Genomic DNA, 20320 nt, shown 5'->3' on the forward strand with positions numbered 1-20320 from the left:
TTTATTTCAGAGACCAGGGCTCAGCGCAGTGAGTGCCTGGTTCACATTCTACCTTCAACAGGTAATTTCCACATGAATAATTACTTAACCTTTCTGACCCTGTTGACTCACCTGAAAGATGGAGCCACAACAGAGATCTGGCAAGACTGAAGATTCAGTGAGTTGACGATATATAAGAAATGAGCACTCCAGAACGTGGCACAGAACGGGCACTGAGGAGACACTGCTCCCCCGCATGGCCCCTCCCTCACATACACGTTATCCCTGGCTACTCTGTCAGTCCACCACTAAACCATGGCTTTGGTGCACACAGAGCAGGTCCTGGCACCCCCACGGCACACCCGTAACCCCCTGGGCTCGTGCTGATCTCCTCGGGGATCACAGTATTGGGATCTTCTGGCTTTCAAGAAAAACTGTTTCCTACCATTCTCCCTCAGCACCATTTAACACCCAGAGGCTGCTTCGCTTCTTCAGCACTGGTTCCTCAGCCTCAGCCAGGAGGGCAGACCAGCCGAAGGCATGCCTCGGGAAGGGCTTCTCAGGGGACTTGAGTCGGAATCACAGCTTCATGACCTTAGACGAGGCATCTCCCTCTCTGTGCCTCCGCTTTTCCTACCTGCAAAGTGGGGATTGCCCATAGCCACCACGTAAGCTGGTGATGCCTCGGAAGAGCCCAGCACAGAGGCAGGCGCAAAACAGCAGCTCAGGAAGTGGCAGGTGAATGAAAGGACGACTGGATCCTTAAAACGGGGTGTTCAGTATTACAGAATCCAAAAGAAAAGGACTAAATAGCATGCGATTTCTTTGGGGAGATGAGGGGAGAGCCTCTAGTGCTTTTAATTTAAGAAGGAGGGGAGAAAAAGATTTCATTGCGAATTTTAGTCGGCTCTACTACTAACGATGTTGGCAATTTACATCTCATTACAACAAATGCCTCAGATTGCTGTTTTGCTTTTAAAAATTTCTGAGGCATTGTTCTCTTCAAACACATGTGACCAAATTAGCCACAATAATAAGCACTTGCACGAAGAGACAGCATTGTAAGATCTGGTGCAGATATTTTAGGCAACAAAGGAACTTTTTTCATGTTGTGGGAAGAGTAGGAATTAAAAAAAAAAAAGCCTTTTCATCCACTTCGGGTTTATTTTGGGGAAAATACACCTTCCATGGAGAGAAACCTCTCAGCTGGGTAAAGGAAGCTTTTAAAAAAGTATAAAAGGTAGTACTTGTCTTTTCATTCAGTCATTCAGGAGCCCATTCAACACACAGTCCCTGCTGGCATCCCAAGATCTAGGCCCAGTGAGGCACTGGGGGCCCTGGAGAAAACACAGTTGTCCCAGTTCTGCAGAAGTGGAGGCTTTTATGTGAAACTCCATTACTTTGCATACAAATAGCTGTGATTTGATAGACAAGCACTGGCTTTAGTTTGAAAACCTGGTATAAGAACAGGTTCTGTTACTTATTTTAGTCTTTAAGCCCCAGGGGCCCTTTCCATAAAATGGGAATCATGGCACAGAGTAAGGGGCTTATAAGTGTTTGTTGGCCCAACGAATAAATGAAATTATATCACTCTGTTTTTGTCTGGCTTACATTAGACTAATGATGTTCTTCCTGAAAACCTTTCTAAAAAACGTTAATGCTTGTGTGACCTCTAGGAGGTTCAGAAGTCATCTATGTCCCCAAAATACATGTCTATGTTTGAACACGAAATACCATTTCTGATTTCTGCTGAAACAGAAAGACTAATAATATTAGATTTTTCTTAAAATGTACTAAATCATTTCATTTAGTACTTTTAGTATCACTCCTGTCAGTGAATAGGAAGTTTCTCTGCTACAGGTGTCATTCCAGTTTCTTCCTAAATGCAAAGTGAATCAAGTCAACATTCTTAACATGCATTCAGAACCGCTACTGTGCACAGAGGCAGGCTGGATTGGGTAGAAGAATGAGGATTCCACTCTGTTTACAAAGACCTGAGCCCAGGAATAGCTAGGTAACAACAAAGGAGGTACACAAGAGCCTTAGAAAGAGGCAGGGAAGATGGCCCAGAGGTAGGTAGGTGGGCCCTCCTCTGTGGACCCCATCACTGTTTCTCAAAAGGCATCAATCAGCCGCTTTCACCTGCTATTGTCCCTGTGCTTCTGTTTCTTAGCTGCATTATGCCTCCAGTGAGGGCCGGGACAAACCTGGTCTCATTCTCTCAGTGAGAATCTGCCTGAGCATCTACGAAGTACTAGCCTTGGGCTAGATTGACCCTGAATGGTTGACAGCCCAGCAGTGACAGAAGGCAGGCAACAGATCAAGGGTCAGGATAAAGACTTGGGGACAAAAGCAAAGGAGGGGATGCTCCACCTGGAGGAGACTTAGGAAGGCTTCAGAGGGCTAGCCACACACTTCTGTGCTGGGGTTTGGAGGACTGATGGGCAGGAGCTCACTGGGAGTGAAGGCCTCTCAAATAGTGAAGGCACTTGGCACATAATCAAGGCTCCATGACCAGCCAGAAAGTGGGCAGCACGATGATCTGTAAAGGGTCTGGGGACGGAGGGGTCACCACCAACTTGGTGACCCTGGGAGGCTTCAGGGAAGAGGTGGGCTCTGACTGGAGCACTGATATGTGATGAGGTCTGGGGAAGGTGGAGGGATGGTCAGGTAGGGGATGGGGTCACAGTAAGCAGCGGTTCTTTGGGTCCTTCTCCCGCTCCTTCCCCATTTTCCCAGCACCTTCTGTGACCAAGGGCTGGGGCAGGCTTTGCTGGGCAGAGGCAGGAAAAGCCGGTATTGCCTGAGGTACCAGACTGGACAAGTTCCTGCTGCTTAGCTGGATGCCCCCAGAGCGGGGTCCCCTCCTCAGGAGTCAAACCCACAGGGCAGCAGAGCTGGAATGGACCTGTGAGCCGTCTCCATGGGGCAGAAACCCAGCAAGGAGTGGCAGGAGTGGGCCTAGGGCCCCAGTCATGGGGGTCAGGGTATTTTCCCCACTTTGAGGAGCTGTAGCACCCATTTCAAATGACATATTTGCTCCTCTCTGAGGTGACCAATACCTACTGAATGTCTTCTTTATTCTACTCCCTACACCAAAATCTCTCGCTCTTTCTTCAATCTTTGTAGTACTTTTCACCTTGATGTCAAGTAATTATTTGTTTCACATCTCCTGGCTACAGTGGAGAAACTCCAAGGGCAGCCTTGGTCCCCAGCACCCAGTACAATGTCTCTGGCATACAACAGTCATTAAACATGTGTTAAAGTAAAAGAAGTTAATCCTCATGGAAGTCCTGCAAAACAGATCTTATCATCTCTGTAGAGGCTCAGAGAGGTAATGTGCCAAAAGTCTCACAGGTGGTGAGGACTCAGATTCTGGGCTGTTGGATTCTAAAGCCTTCCTCCTTCCACTGCTCTCCACCTCCTAGCCAAGGGCAGGTTTCAGATTTCAAAGGCTTCTCATGTCATCCTTTCTCTGTGGGACTCTCAGCTCATCTCTGACCTTGGGGAGTGGGAATCCTTAAAGAACTCCACAAGGGGGCAAGGGGGCAGTGGCAAGGAGGGGTGTCCCGGGGATTCATCTCACCTCTAGCAGCTCTGAGCCTATACTTTGCCAGCCGGTGGGCAGTCAAAACTGGGCTGGTTCTTCATCTGTGGTTCTTCCACTTCCCTTCCCACCCAACCATCTGGGCCCAGAGAGCATCCAAACGGCAGGAATGTGCAGAACAGCATGAGTCCGCCCCACCAGACATGTACTTCCTCCTCGCTAGCTCTCCATCATGCAGTCCAGCCAGAAACTACTCGAGAGAGCCAGCTTCTCTCCAAACTCTAAATCTTTGTTCAGGCTGTCTTGCTGCCTGAGATCGTGTTCACTTTCTCTTCATTTGGATAAACCTAACGAGTTCCTCATGTGCGGGCCTTCTCCAGCCACCTTCAGTACCCCTGCCCAGTCACCTAAGGAGCCTTCCTCTGCATCCTCTCCCAACACTCTGGGAGCCCAGGAGTATAGCAAAGCTCACACTGTTTCGCACCTGTCGGCTAATGACATCGGGACTCTTTAAGGCAGCACCAGGGTCTTAGCTGCCTGATTTCCCCGGGCCAGTGTAAGGGCCTGGAACAAAGGAAGAGTCTGACAAATGCTCCTGCACAAAACCATTTCCCTACAGTCAGAGCCACCCAGTAACGGAATGGACTGCACTGGAAGGCAGTGAGTGAGCTTTCTGTCTCTAGAGGGATGTTACAAGAGGTAGGATGATCTCTCGGCAAGGAGGCTACAAAAGGCTTCTTGTCCCGTGTGGATGCTGCACCAAGTAAGTTCTGGGGCTCCCCACAGGACTAGCATGCTAGAACTCTAAGAATTACCTCCAACCAAACTCAGCTGCCTGGAACAGTAACAGAGGGTGTGGCCAGACTCTGGGCCCCGCTGAACCAGGCAAACCAGACTTAGTCCATCCATTCATCTTAACCCTCTGTTGCTTCATGAGGATGGATCTGTTCAGATTCCACATGAATGAAATGAACTGAGGCTGTAGGAGACGGAAAAGCATCCTGCGGTGAAGGTGCCCCGGGAGAGCCCCAGCAAGAAGGAAACTGAGCCATAAACAGTGACGGCTGAAGGACTGAGGGGGTCAAAAGGAGTGGTGGTTGAGGACTCCTGGTTGAGGACTGGGGATGGGAAAAGAGAATTCTGTTCAGGAACAGTGGGTGGAGGGAAAATTCTATAAACTACAGACCAGTGAACTTGAGCTTGAGGCCAGGCAAAGTTGTAAAATGGCCCATTTAAGAATGATTTCTGAGGACTTACCAGAGGAAGCAAAAATCTCCAGGAGGCATTAGGGGGTTGACCAAAGATTTAGATATGCCAAAACAACCTTACCTGTGCTCTGTGGCAGGACAATGACTCTATATGCCAAGCATTACACAAATATTATCCCATGTACATCCTCCAATGATCCTACATCATATGCTGGACCTACTGCACACTTACTACGTACCAGCCCCCGGACAGAGATCTTCTCATACATCTGCTCACTTACTCCTCATAAGAACTATAATGGTTGGTACTCTCATTGATTCCACTTTACAGAGGAGGTAACTAAGGCCCAGAAATTTAAGTAACTTGCTCAAGGTAACAAATTAGACCACGGAAAAGTCAGGGTTCAAAACCCCAGTACTTCTGACCTCGGGCCCATGCAGGCCCTTAATCACTGAGTAGGCATTAAAGATAGCCATTTTACCAAGGAGAAAATAGAGGCTGTGAAGGGCTCAGTCATTTACTTGAAGTTGCACAGGTACTGACCCAGAGAGCTGAGATTCAAATTCGAGTAGTATCTGTTGCCAAAGCCCAGGCTGCCTCGGCATAGGGGAAAGTCAGCAGGAAGCACTTGGCTGACATTAGCTGCCTTTTCAAAGGCACCATCAGAGACCTGTGCTTAAAGAATCTAGCTCCAACCGCAAAGGATTTTAAAGATCAAAGCTGGTATTTTAACGGACCTTGGACAGAACACAAGGCATGAGCCCAGAGGGGACCAGAGGCGATAGAAACCCAGCCCTAAAGAGCCAAGACAGATTTACAGACAATGGCTTTCCCCTTCAAATTTTCAACCAGCCTGTGATCTGGCCAACAGGGAATGTGAGCTCTTGTTTTTGCTTCTCCTCACTCAAATGGGAATAATCCTCTTTAGCTGGCCTCACAATAGGGCTATCGCAATAATTCGAGGACATAAAAATGTCAAGGTGCTTTCAAACCCGTGGTGTCATGCATGTGTGAATTACCATTATTACGCTCATTATTATGTCATTACACCCTCTTTTGGGTCAGGATCCATCATCTGCCTCCATTCCCTGACAAAGCACACCCCAAATCTAAAACCAGTATATTCCTTCCTCCTGCAATGATAACCCTTGTTTTGTTCTCCCTGGTGTCGTGCTGTGTGCACGTCTGTGCTCCCCACTGGACTGTGTATCTTGAAGGCCGGGATTATGTCTTCCACTCCATTATTCCTCACAGAGGAATAAGTCCAGCTTTAGCTGGACTAAAAAAAGAATCACTTGAATCACACCAAAATGGATATAACTATCTAAGAGGCACTTCTGCTAACACTGAGAACAATGTCTAAGCTTTTGCCTTTGACATCTACGGACAAGGAATGTAGCCGAAGAGAAAGCAAGAGGGACCATGGAGTCTCTCTCGCACACCACAGCTCCCCTTGCAACTGGCTTTCCAGTGTGCCTCCCTTCAAGCCCCTGGAGCTCTGAGTCTGCTGAGCCCCAGTTCAATAAACATGGCTCCAGTGCTCTAACTTGTAAATGTTTAAAAACGGGACCGTCTTGTTTGTTTCTATATGCCGAGCACCTAATGCAGTCCTGGCACAAAGGATGTCCTCGGTAGTAATTGGTGAATGAATCAACATAATGAACATATGCGCAGGTAAATATCAGTTGGACTGTCCGCATGCTTTCTGGGTCCTCAGCATTTACTTCCTTGGGAGAGGGTGGGCCAAAGAGGGCACAAGAGGAAAAAGATCGGCATTTATTAAACATAATATGCTTTATGCCCACAGGGCTTTATTCTTGACATGTGCTTCCTCACTTAAGTTTGACGCTGTCACAGAGGGCCTGAGAGCAGAGACGCTCAGGGGGAGAGTGGGGCTCCTTCCCCTCAGCAAGTGACTAAGACCCTCTTTGTTTCCCATGCTCCCATCACAGAAAGGAAAGTTCTGTTTCACAGAGATGTCTTCTGTGGGGAGTGGGGGCAGGAGTCACCTCCACATCTGTGGCAGTGAAGTCCAAAGGTTAAAGAAGGCTGTGCAGGTGAGGGCCCAGAGAGAGTCACATGGGACCAGGTGTCAGGAGACCTCCCCGGAATGGGCTTGTGACGCTGTCTGGGCTTGTCTCCGCATTAGCAGCCCCAGTCCATTTCCTGGGTAAGCTCTTTCACCTCTCCAGGACTCCATGCTCTAGAGAATCTTTCCCGTTAAACCCCGCTTATGTGTATTTGTGGAATGAATGAAAGCTGAATTATTAAGGGCACAAATGAAGGAGTGAGCCATCTAGGGAAGTCTCGGAAACATCTTCTCATCCTGTCTTGCTGCTGTCCTCTTGCCTGTTAGCCCCTGACCTCCACCAGGAGCACTGTTACAACTCCTGGCGGCTAGAAGGTCTGCTCACCACTCTGAGGTCCCCATTGGGCTCAAGGGGTCAGGCTCCTGCTCTCTGCCCCTTCTCATCCACCACCTGCAGGATCACAAGGACTGGGGGAGTCAGCAATGATGCTTCCAGGCAGGGAGGGAGCCTTCTTTTTAAAACTGAGCATTGGTGACCTATTGACCTCTTTTGCCTCTGAATCTGCCTGTTATGGTGTAGATGATCCAGCACCCCAGCTGGACAAAGGCCATTGAGCTGCACCCCCAGGCAAGGTGGATAGGGGAATATGCAAGGAAGGGCCTCTAAGAATAATGCCTGAGTTAGGCCCAGGGGGCCACGGATGGTACAGCTCAGCATGTGCTCTCAGAGGACACATAAAGCCAAGAAACAAAGAGGGTCTTAGTCACTTGCTGGCTCTTTGCCATGTTAGCAGTGTCTTGATGATGTGCACAGATGAGGAGCTATTACAGCAGGGGGTGTCTTCCCAGACTCACTAAGAGAGTTCCACCTTCAAAGGCTAAGCTAGCCACCCACCCCCTTCCAGGACTCATCACACTGCATTTCAACTACATGCTTACATATTTACCCCCATCACTACCCACACCCCAACTTCAACTTCCAGTGTCTTAGACTTCTTTGTGTCTCTCCAGGCCCCTAAGCTCAGAAAGCATCTGGTCAATGTTGGCTGACTAAGTTATAGTATGTATATGTATACATATCACCCTTCTATAACAGAAGACCCTGACAGACATGGAAGTTAGTTAACCTACCCAAGGCTTTACAGTCAATTATGGTTAGGAGGACAGAGTTAAAAACCAAACTGGGTCCCTGCCACTAAATGGCGTGAAAAAAAAAAAAGCTGACAGTTAAGTGGGCACCAACCAGAATGCCAGGCACCATGCTAAGAGGGGTATTATTATTTCCACTTGACAGATGAGAACACCAAGGGTCAGAGAGGTGCTCTCTGCCTCAATCGCTCCTCACTCTCCCCATGTACTCACTCAGGTCTGAGTAACAAACATTCACCCTTCAGGTTCCAGCTTAGATGTCATTTCCTTCAGGAAGTCTTTCTTCTCCAGTCCCCCCAAATTTGGTGGATGCCCCTCTTCTGCAGTCCCACAGCCCCACGTGCTTTTGTCCTTCTAGTAACATTTATGCCTTGTGCGGTCACTAGTTGTGTCAGTGGCTATCTCCTTCATCGAACTCTGACCTCTTGAAGGGCAGAGGGCAAGGGCTATATCTTAAACATATCAACCTCTCACCACTAGGCAAAATGCCTAGCACATAGCAGAAGACCAGTGAATAACTGTGGAAGAACAGAGGGAAGGAGGAAAGGAAACAAGGAAGAAGGGGAGGAAAGAAAGTTCCCAAAGCCAGAGTTGGGAAGTAGGGAAGCTGAATCCAGGCTTGGCTGATTCCGAAGACTAGACTATGTCTGTGAAAACATACAAATTCCCCTCAGGGTAGAAACCCTTCTGTTATTTTCTTATGGACTTGTCTTAGAACTTGGCACATTATGATTCTCCAATCAACAAGTGCTAATCAACAGACTTTAAGCTCTCACAGGTCAGGGATGGTGAGTGTAGTGTTCTAGGATGCCCACGGCCCCCTACCCGTAGTCATGGGTGCTCCACACACACTGGCAGCCTGAGCTGACTTCCATTCAGCCCGTCCACTATGAAGACAATGGTGACTGAGCAGGGAAGAGCCCACCACTGGTCCTCATGATGGCAATCAAGGCCTGTGGGGTAGGAGAGCCTAGGAAGTTCAAGACACTGAAACTATGGCTGAGGTCAAGTTAGTCTGTTTTTATGACTAAAGAGGCACGTAATGATGCAAAATGCAGTGTCTTATTGCCCCAGAGGTCCAGGAGTTTGGTCCAGGTTTCTGGAGTTTAAGCCCAGTTCATGATCATACAAAGCAGGGAGTTTCCCCAGGAGTTGAGACAATGGCGTGGGGAGTTTTTGCTGTTAGTATGCTTTTTCCCCACAAGAATTTTACAAAAGGTGTAGCATACAAGGTGCAGTGAAAATAAAAATTACTCATTTGAAGACGAGGAAACACTTCTTCTTTCTGAAAATTTCAATTCTCTCCCTATCCCCCATCCCAACTCCAAGACCAACATAGCTTCTGTGAAATTTTGCAGTTAGGGCTTCCTTTTAAGATTTTTATTTCGAGGTTGAATTTTAATAACTCTTCAGGTTGCCTACCACATGTGACCTTTACTGCCACTTCACACCTCTACAGGCTATGACCTGGGAGAAGGGCCAAGACCAAGGCCGAGTCAGAAAGTGGGGAAACCACCGGCCTAGATTATAAGGGGACTTGGTCTGACGTGAGTTCTGTATCTGCCTCCCCAGTGGCTCTGGGTAAGTCCCATCCTCAGTTTCCTTCTCTGTGCCAAAGGCATGGAAAACCTCTCAGCTGACTACCTGAGCCATTCTGAAGATCTACTGAGACACTGTCTCCGGGACCCACTCTAAGATATAAAAGACAGCTATGAATATAAGTGAGGTAGGGTAAGAGCACATCTACCTAAGCATCAAAGCAGAATAAATGAGGCTTTACATAGAAATCTATTATCTGATAACAGAAACCTTCCTTCTTGAGTGCAAAATTATATTTGATTCAAACTTTGGGAATAGAACTTGTGTGTTTCTAGACTAGATTGCTCCCATTTTTAAGCAAAAAAACCACTGGCACAGGCTTAGTAACGATTGTCCTCTGGGGATGTGGTGGCTGTGAACCTTGTTACACTGGTTTCCGCAATAGTGACTGGCCTCTATCTTTTACAATTCTGGAGTCTTGTGTTCTGAGAGTGTTTCTTTCTTGTTCTCTCTGCGAGGCAGTCATTTCCCCCTGCTGTCCAGGCTGCTGCCTTTCAAATTTCCTGATTCCTGCTTCCAAACCACATTATATGAGAAAACCCAAAAACCTGGTTTGTTAATATCGCTTGCAGCATTAAGAGCCTCTTAAGTTCTTCTACGAGGAAACCAAAGGAGTTTTCTACATCTTTATGTTAATCCTCCTAAGGTCATGTGCCTCTTGCTCAAAAGCTCTTTAGTGTTTTTCATTCCTTCCCAAACAAGTCCAACGTTCCAGCTGGCCTGGTTTTCAAGGTCTTCGACCCCTGTCCTCAAAGCACACGTGCAGTATCTCTTCTCAGCAGGCTCAGGGCACTCTCCCACCCTCAGGGGCTGCTGCCCTCTGCCTCCTCTCCGGCCTTGAGATATCCCCAACCTCCAAGGCCTGCTTCAAGGACCACCTCCTTCCTGACGTCTCCCTCAGTTACAAACAACCTCTCCAAACTCTGAACTCTCTCATTTTATCCTCATGCCCCTTATGGTATTTATCACTTTCTGACTTAACTACACTCTTTTAGGACCATGTGTAGCTCTCTTCACGTTCCTGAAACTGCCCTGGAGAGGTTTCCTTCAACCCTTGGGACCGCCTCTTGCTGAACGAGTGCAGGAATGAGTGGTGGCCCCGGTTCTCTGCGCCACACTTCTCCATGTTCCCTACCGGGTTCCAGGTAGCTGAGGCCACTGCCCTCAGAAGCTCCTGTCAGACTCCCTGCCAGAGGGGGGCGGCTCTACCTTGGGGGACTGCTGAGCGAAGTGTCTGCCCTTCACTAGCCTCGAGGGCACTTGGCCCTCGTGTCCCTCATGCCCTCCCTGGAGAAGAGCTGCACCAAGCCTCCCCCCGCCCCCCGCCGTGTGGAGTGGTAGGTGGCCTGCCGGGGCACTCACCACTGCCAAGCCTCAGGAGCAGCACGTCCTGGAGCCTCCGGTTGAGGTCCCGGAGCTCCTTCATTTCCGACACAAGTGCCCCGTACTCCTTGAGCTTCTTGGCCTGCTGGACCAGCTGCCTCCGAGTCCGCTCCAGCTCCTGCTGGAGGTGGCGCATCTCCTCCTGCTGCTGCTGGTAGTTGCGCAGCAGCTCCTCATACAGAGCCCGGGGCACGACGGCATCCTCCAGACTGTCCATGTCCTCCATGCCCGGCGAGGCCTCCACGAAGACCTCCTCCGGACACGTGCTGTGGCCCAGGCTCAGGCCGTTCTGCTTCTCCAGCCGGGCCACCACGGCCTCAATGCTCTTATGCGCCGCTTCGCTCGGCTTCCGCCCCTCGGGTCTCTGTGTAGGACAACGAGAATCAGTTCAGGCAAGGGCAGCTGGGACTTTCTTGGACTGCGGCTCAATATTTCCCCAGACAATCCTAGAATCACAGAACCACAGAACATCAGTGCCTGGAGAAACCTGTGCAAACACTCAGTCAAAGCCTTTCATTTTACAAACGGGGAAACGGAGATTCGAGGTGGGGAAGGGTCTTGCCTAAGGTCACACAGTCGGTTGGTGACAGAGCCGGGACTCTGGTTTCCCAGGCCGGTGCTCTATCCCTTCTATGACTCTGCCTCCGGGGAGCATAGTCCACCATGCCCACCCTTACCAACTCCAGCCCCCACCCCACCCCCAGGGCCTAGGCCGTGACTTGCTCACAGGGGTGTTCCATGTTTATCGGTGGAGAATCTGTGAGAAATCAGGCCAGGCCAAACCATCCCAGGGGAGTCCACACTCAAATCTCTTCAACAACAGAAACATAAAAGGCAAAACACCCCAAGACAAAACAAAACACCCACCTCCCCCGCCCCCAGCACACAGAAACCAAAGGGCATTCCACCAGTAACATTTTCCTCAAGAATGCTTTCATTGGGAAGGACGCTAAGAACTCTAATCTGTTCTAATCGAGGGCAGGAGCCGTGTCTTATTTTCTCTGTTTCTCCACTGCCTACTCAGAACTGGCACTTGGCAGGGGCTTGATAAATGTTTACTTAACTGCAAAGTTCAAAGAATGCTGGAACTGCAAGTTCCTTCAGTTTAACTCCCTCATTTTCCAGGTGAGGACACTGAGGCTCCTAGAGGGGAAGGACCACGCTTGGGCTCACATGGAGAGCTTGCAGACAGAGCAGATCCAGAACCTAGAGCCCTGCTTCCAGTACGAGGCCGCCTCCCCCACATCTGCCAGCCTCTCCTCGGACTCTCGCCAAGATGAAGCTTAGCAAGACAGTGGATATACAGAGCATAGTTCATTGAGAAGAAAATTATCCAGGACTATCTAGGGGCTGGGGTTTCAGCTGCCTGAGGAAATTTCAGCTCAAGTAGACAAAGCTTCCATTGTGGGGGAGTGGGAGTTACAGGACCAACTGAATTCCTCACTCAGGGCAGGAGGGCCAGGCGCTCTCCCGACTGGGGCACTTCTGGGAGGCTGCAGACAACTAAGGACAGCGGATTCCAGACAAACTAACTGCATCAGGTCAAGCCTGCCTTAACCTCTCGATAAATTTCTGGGTGTTTAATGAAAAAACAAAACAAAACAAAACAAAAACAACATGGTGCTGAGATTGAGTTACATGACAAAAATCCTATCCTATAATTTTATCCATCGGGATAAGTTGCTGCTAGTTTAAATGAACTTATCCGCTAAAATTGTACTGATCACTTGAGATACTGTCTGCATCATTACACTGTGAGACCAGCAAGGGCAGTGACCACGTCTGCCTAGTCTCCTTGACCAGGGACAAGGCCAGGCCCACAGCACAGGTGCAATGAATGCATCACCTGAACCCAGATGCATATTTGGGACTGTGCCCTGGGGCTATCCTTGGCCTTGTGTCCAATATCAGACCACGGTCAATGAAGAAGGCAGCCTTCTTTCTCCTCCCTTCCTCTGGGGTACCCATTCTATAGGAAAAAAAAAGTCTGGTTTGTTGAACAAGATATTCAGTGGGTTTACAAGTGAAAGCTAGAGGAGACCAACTGGGAAGAACATCAAAGGAAATACAACTTCATGTAAAAGTTTTCTTTCAACCCAGGGTCCACAAACTCCTTTGTGTAATCCTGGCACATTCTGCTTCCTATCGAGTCTACCCTTAGCTGTTTGGGGCGATCTGATAGTGACTGGCTCTGAACTACTGCTCGAGAATGACTGTTTAATATTCCTGGAGCTCAGAGCTATAGTTCACAGAGGAAAGGGCACTGTTCCAAATACTCAGCAGTGATAATACTGCCTAGATGGGGCCGTTGAGCAGCGTGGTGGCACAGCATGACTCAGGGCTCCTGGAAAGCTGGCCAGCAAGGCAGATGCACAGTGGTTGTCCCAAGACTCGCCCAACCTGAAAAAAATCCCCAGAAAACATTTCTATGGGGCAAAGAGGCCAGAGGGGAACTCTTTAGCTATCAAGACTCTGACAATGTCCCCATGAACTTCCAAAAAGGAAAAAAAAAAAGGAAAGATTTTGTTACCTTGATGTGTCTAAGCTGTAAATCTTCATCCCCATAATCTTTAACCTCCCCATCTTCTTCTACATGATTGAGAGAAAGTTTGGGGATTTTTATTTTCTTCTGCATCACACTGTTTTCAAGATCAGATTTGTCTTCTAAAATGCATATCAAGAGAACAAGGTTCATTATGAGTCAAAACGCTCAAAATACCCAAAACCTCAAGTGCAAGCAAATGATTGAGGCCAGACCAGTTAAAAAGGAAAAGCAAACAAACCCAAGACCTGTCCCACCTGCAAGAAGGCTCCTAAAAGCAGCAGTGCAGGTCAAGCTCTAGGGTCAAAGGCATACGCTGTAAGCACCACTGTACAAAGCACTGAAATCATGTCCAGTAATTTTGCTTAGGGGTTGCGTCAAGCATACCTTAAAGGGTAGCCTTTCATGGAATCTTGGAACTGGAATGGCCGTTAGATTGCTATTTGGTCTAAACTAGCCTGTGGATCCCTCAACAATCAAGATCCTTCCAAGCCAAGTGAATTCTCAGGAAAATGTGGTGTTTTTCTGCCATCTCAGGTGCCAGTAAGCATGAAAGGGACGACGGCTCTTCTGGAGGCAGGGCCTCCCCACAGTCCCGACACAGGACAGGCTGAGGTCAAGACAGACAGAAGAAGAGTTAACAGGTAACATTTACTGCCTTTTTACTGGAATCAAATCACAGAACGACAGAGTTTGAGGGGCCCTGCTGACCAACTGGTCCAACTCTCTCATTTCACAGATGAGGGAACTCAAACCCAGAGGAAAGAAGGGGACTGCCCAAGGCAGGAGTCTGAGGAAGAGCCAGGAGTCTGGCATCTCGCCCAGTGCTTACGTGTGATAACCATATACACCAATTTGAACTACGAACTGGAAGGTGCTATACAAATACAAAGGGATAGGACTTCTCACTTTCTCATTCTCTGAGCCCAACTTCAGACAATCTAAAAGAGAATTTTTTTTCCTCCTGCACAGATGTCAAAGTTTATCTCCCAGATCTGTCTTTCGCTGTAGATGTCAAAAGGGAAAATTCAAAGAGCAGAGTTCTAAAGGTAGAAACTTGAACCTGGAGCTGGCCCCTTGTGGTAAATAGGGTGGGGTCTTGTGTTCTGGGCTTGAACTGAGATTCTGGGAATTATTGTGTCTTTGATTCCTCAAAGGTTCCCACTGCTCTATCCCAAATGCACTTTCGAGCATGTTGCCCAATGCTGGATGTGGCACGTGGCCAGGTAGCTGGTTAAACACAGTCTCTGAGGGTCTTTATGTGTGAGTGTGTGTGTGCATGCATATGTGTGTGTGTTAAACACTCTCTTACACTTCCCCCAAGCCAGGCTTCTCTCTTCACAACTTGTTAGTAAAGCTGAGAAGGCAGCTTATAAGCACACAACTATTCTAGAATCTAGTCAAATGCCACATCTTCCCAAAGAGTCATAGGAAGGAAGCCTGTTGGTGCTGGAGAGAGCTCAGTGGGAACCTCAGCTCCTGTGTGGCAGGCCGAGGAGGAAAGCGTGAGGGCTCTCACGGAGCTCAGGTGTGTGCTCTGTAATGAAGCTGGGGGGACAGCAGCAATAATTCACCTAACTCACCGAACAGTGCCAAGTACACACGAGGCTCTCAACGAACACAACATTAAGACTGACACTAGCAACATGCTCGGAATAATTTTTATTTCCTTAAACATATGGTAAATAAAGACACAATTTAAAAAAAAATAATAAAGGAATGACTTAAGAAGAGTGTAGAGTGCAAGGGACCTGCCCAGGAAAAATGACTAGTCTTTGTTAACAACCCTCTCCTGGTCAGAGGTGAAAACGGCCTTTCCCACTAACTGGAGGAACAATCCTCAGGTTCTGTTTTTCACAAGAAAGGCCTGTTTTTGTTCTTTTTATGCCTATAAAACACAGCCAATGAGCTAGGCCTGAACAATAGCAGGGACTGTGATCTTTCCACAGAGCAGCAACTTCCTTCTCCTATAAATCATTGTAGACTCTACGTCAAAAAGCTGCTGAAATATAAAAACTAAAGAAAGTGCTTCAAATGAAGTTATCCCCAAACGGGGCAGCTGGGTGTTTTCACATATGAAAAAACAGATACAGAGGATGAGAAGGTGGTGTTAGGACTTCTGAATGTGTTGGGGCAAAGCTCCCGAGCAGTTGTCAGTTTGACAAATTCAAGGGCAAAGGTTTGAGATGTAGATGCCAAACTAGAAATGACAAGCTAGGCTCTGCCTCCCTGAGCTGAAACTGTGGAGCTACTGTGGGGCTCAGGTTCAAGGTGGCTGGAGAGAGGCGATCATTCAAATGCACAAAATGAGCTAATATTTGCACTGAGAACAATCCTCAGATCATCTCCTTCAACACTTTCAAAATACAGGTGAGGAGACTGAGGCTCCAGATGGTGAAGTCCACTCATCCTTCCACTCAACGATGCAGGGGGCTGCAGGGAGCGCAGCACAGGCTGGGTGCTCATTCTGCAGAACTCACTAACTGCGCAAGGTCACAGAAGTTAGTGTCAAAACACGAAGAGTATGAGAACCCAGACCCGATAACCAGCATCTAGAGCATTTCTTCTTACGCCTCAGCATAACATTTACTGATTATTTATACTTACAGGTTCTAGCCTGGGCCCAGAACATGGAGCCTGAGCACCCAACTGTGGGGGCACAAGATAAAAACCAAGGAAAAAGATAAGCCAAGATCTCACCTGGTGAGTCTGCATAAGGGGGCAATAACTGCTATAGGATCTCAGGGCCAAGGGAGAACACTTTGGTCAGTGCAACCACGGCAGGCTTCTGAGAGGAGGTGGCATCTGAGCTAGACTCCTTACTGAGTGATCTTGGGTAAGTTACTTTACATCTCTGATCCTGCTTCCTCATCTGTGCCTCAATCACTCTGCCAGGATGCTGGGAAGATGACCACTTCTGTATCAAGTTCTATTAAGTACTTGATGGGAGTGAATGGTACGTGGGCAGTCAGTGCTCATCAAAGGACAGCCGTATAAGGATGGTAAGGATCCAGATCACATCAAAGGGACAAAGACTAGAAACTTAAAAAGGAAGGCTGGGAAACTATTTAGACTGGAATGCTTATAAAACATGGTTCAGTTACAGGCAAAAAAAAGAGGTGAGGGAGGAAGTAAAGGTGACTGGGGCTTAGAGAATAAATGACCCTGAATGCCGAGGGAAGAGGAACTGAGGTCGGCAAACAGGTGTGGAAAAAACTACGAGTCAGACAAGTCCAAGTCCAGTCCTGCCATTTGGTGGGGCAAGAAGTCAGGCGAACTTGCAATATCAATGAGTGGCATTTTTCTTTTTCTGTAGAAATGGAGATAGAATGTACCTCAAGTGGGAATCAAATAGTGAGTAGATGTACCTTGAAAGCAACAGAGCCCTGTGTATATGGTGGATGGCAAAGCTCAGGAGAGCCTACTGCTGGCTCAGAGCCTGCTGTTGGCTTGCTTTTTTCAGGTGGAGACCTGCCTGCTGTCTGCCTGCAGTGCTCCACTCCCTACCTGACAGCAGGAGGCCGCGCCCCCACCAGCTAGCTATACCCAAGGCTCCATGCTCTCCCATGTAACTGGAATGTCCCCAATCTTTCCTGTCTGTTGACAAACTCCACTCAACCTCCATTTCTCTCCTCCTTCTTCCTCCAAGGCCTCCGTATGCATCGTACATACCTCTCTGTAGCCTCTTTTCTTACCACGTTGCAATCATCAGGTTTGAGGTCTACCTTCCCCACTGGATGGAGTGTGAGTAACCTCAGCACTGGGCCCATATCCTAGGCCTGGCCATACAATAGGGACTCATCCAACAAAAATGTTTAATGCAAGAATAATAAAAATGAGGCTACACCAATAGCATAAGAAAAGATGCTCACAATCACCAGTCATTAGGGAAAGGCAAATCAAAAACATAATGAGATACCACTTTGCAAGAAGATGGCCATAGTAAAAAAAAAAAAGAAGGGACAGAGAAGAAATGCAACAAACGTTGGGAGGATGTAGAGAAACCGGAACCCTCATTCATTACTGGTGGGCATATAAAATGGGGAGCCGTTGACAATTCCTCAAAATGTTAAATATAAAATTATCATATGACCCAGCATTCCACTTCTAGGTATACACATAAGAGAGATGAAAACATATCTACAAAAACTTGTACATGAATGATCACAGGAACACTCTTCATGATAGGTAAAAGGTGGAAACAACTCAATTGCTTATCAGTTGATGAATGGATAAAAAAAATGTGGTCTAGCCATGCAATGGAATATTATGCAGCCATAAAAATAAATGAAGTGTGGCAGATGCTACAACATGATGATTGTCCATGATTGGACAGTGAAGATGGTTACAGAACACAGCGAATATACTAAGAACCACTGATTTGTACATATTTTAAAATGGTTAAAATAGTGAATTTTATGTTACTATACTTCAACTAAAAAACAGGTTACCACTTGAAGAATGTCTACTACCTATCAGGTTCCACCATAAGGCTCTTTGCTTATTACTACACTTCACAACAACCCTGCAATTACATAGTATTAGCCACAACTTTTTTCCCCACTAAAAAAGAAATGAGACTCAAAGGCCCCAAACCACCCAGATAGGAAGGTGCAGAGCCAGAATTTGATCTAGGTCTCTCTACCTCCTAAGCCCATGTTTATCCTCTCTAAAAAGAGGCCTGCAACATGGCAGAACCAGAATAAATGCTGAATGAATGAAGGATGGGTAAGGATGAAAACATCCAAATTCCCCAGTCCAGAGATCAAAGCAGAAGACCACTTTACTCCCACTCTCCTTCCAGATGCCTCTGTCCTCAGGAAGTCCCCAGAAAGCAGTGACCATCACCAGGCATAACAGAAACAGGTTGTAGCCGGGCCTTGGGGCTTAGATGAATTCCTTGAAAAGGTAGACTCAGCAGTACAGGAGGTTCTGAAATGACAAGAGTGAGTTCCAGAAAGGAGCAGAAGCAGATCGTCCCTCCAATCCTATGCCTCCTGATCTGGATACTTGGCTGGGGAGGATCTTGAGGCTCCTGAAAGCTAACTAGTTTTGGGTTCTGTGGTAACGCACATTAGTCTCCATCTTGACTGGTGCTCTAGGGATAAGGGCTCAAGACGACCCGGGGCCTCTGTTCATCCTTTACTTCAGGCAGTGCACATTCACTGGGCTCTGTTTTGAGTTGAACACAATACTAAGTGTCCCTTGTCTTTTGGACCCTTCCAACCCAGTATGTGCTAAGGACTCCAACCAGAATGCAAGGTTTGACTTCCTGAGAGAGGCTGGCTCATGTGGGGCAAACCCCCAGTCTCTAGGCCTTCCTGACCCTAATCCTGATTGAACGTGATACCTCACATCTACATCTAGTCCACAGAAGATTTACGAACAATCACTGTCATCATCCAATGGGAAAGAAATCGCTGGGACAGGGAGGTCCAAGATCTACTAAAAGCAGCACAGTCCTTTGAATGAGGTGGTCCTTGTTTGAAATTCTGGCTCTTACGCATACTAACTTTGGGAACTTGGGCAAGCTACTTAACCTGTCTGGGTCTCAGGTTCATTATCCGTAACATGGAAATGATAAACTGTTTTCCAAAAGATGGTGTGTGTAAAACACCCAGCACAGAGCCTTGCTTGTCATAGGTGTTGAATGAAGAGCTGCTCTCAGTCTGTCCCTGTGGGTCCCGTGCTCGGCTTTTATCCCCCAGCAAAGAGAACCACTGCAGGTACCTGCCACAGATGGAGACGTGATAAGAGAGATGTTTGGGGAAGATTAATGTGGCACTGGCAAGCAAGACGGATGAGGTGTGAGGAGGAGACTGAACGCAGGGTGGCAAGAAGCTATAACTCTTGACTGGTCACATTAATGAAGGTGAACAGTGGTGTGGATCATCTAGGACAGCAAATAACTTCATGTAGCATTTTAATGTAGCTTTGGCGTGTGCTTCTGGCTTGGAATTCCAGGAAACCATGTAAGAAACTAGCAGTGGACTCAGATGGACAAGGAAAACTCTCTAGTCAACCTGCTTTTAAACTGTTCCAAGCTGAAGATTAAATAATCAGTTCTCCTATAAACAAATATGTAGCCTCTGAAGAGACAACCTTTACTGTTCTGACTTTCTAATTTTTAAGGTGAAAAAAAACCCACCAAGGATTTGGACATCAACTATTTCCTCCTCCTTTTCAGCTAATTGCATCCATCCATGCAACAAATACTGAGTAAGCACCTACTATGTGCCAGGGCCCACGCCAAATTCTTTACAGACATCTATACACTTAATCCCCATCATGGCTCCACTGAGGCAGAAATTGAGGCTCAAAGAAGTGAGATGGCTTGCCAAAGACATCAAACTATTATATAGCAGAGATAGCATCTCAAATCAGGTCTGCATGACACTTGGGCCCTGTTCCTATCATGTAATCATCCTATAGGAAGAACAACAGAAAAATGACCAAGTTGCTAAAACTTCCTCAGCTGAACTAAAAGGCACATATAAAATGATGAGTGTGTCAATATAACTTCCAAAGTGCCTGCCTTTCTCCTAAGACCTTGCTTACACCCAAAAGAATGCCATGATAAATTCCCAAACTGAGATGAGCACTGTACCAGTATGAAGAGATGGCAGACTCCTGAACTACAAGCTTATCAAGTCCCCCAAGCTCTAAATAATCCCCAGAGTCCTGATTCAAAGTCATAAAATCTGGTAGAAGCTACTCTTCCGAAATATTGAAGAACCTGGTATCTGTTATTAACCTGAGAGAGAGAGAAACATTCCATTAATGGAGGCAGAGTAATAAGCAAATAGTGTTTTAGAAAATAGGCAAGTGGACAGAAAATGTGAAGTAAGTCCGTCTTCAAAAGTGAAAAAAGTCCTGAAGAGTC

The 20320-nt window shown here is 47.3% G+C and overlaps 2 protein-coding genes across 7 annotated transcripts in view; both read right to left on the minus strand.

The window, feature by feature from the left end:
- The window catches only part of AGBL4 (AGBL carboxypeptidase 4), a 1601862-nt gene that overhangs the window by 205527 nt on the left and 1376015 nt on the right, over window positions 1-20320 (minus strand). The window lies entirely within an intron of this gene.
- Window positions 1-20320, minus strand: part of BEND5 (BEN domain containing 5) — a 46320-nt gene that overhangs the window by 17553 nt on the left and 8447 nt on the right. For 4 of the 6 annotated variants that reach the window (XR_006601747.1, XR_001182221.2, XM_004740354.2 and 1 more), the window contains exons 2-3: window positions 13426-13559; window positions 10875-11259 (exon numbers count right to left, since the gene is read on the minus strand). Coding sequence is in view for 4 of the 6 variants with exons in the window: in XM_004740354.2 (XP_004740411.1) it covers window positions 10875-11259; window positions 13426-13559 (519 nt within the window). In the remaining 2 variants the exon portion in view is untranslated. Of the gene's footprint in view, window positions 1-10874; window positions 11260-13425; window positions 13560-13824; window positions 14048-20320 lie in introns of all 6 variants that reach the window. The other 2 variants (XM_013064822.2, XM_013064828.2) reach the window with 2 other exon arrangements.

This window comes from Mustela putorius, unplaced genomic scaffold, assembly GCF_011764305.1.
Source record: "Mustela putorius furo isolate JIRA1106 unplaced genomic scaffold, ASM1176430v1.1 tig00003853_pilon_pilon_pilon, whole genome shotgun sequence".
NCBI classification, from domain to species: Eukaryota; Metazoa; Chordata; class Mammalia; order Carnivora; family Mustelidae; genus Mustela; species Mustela putorius.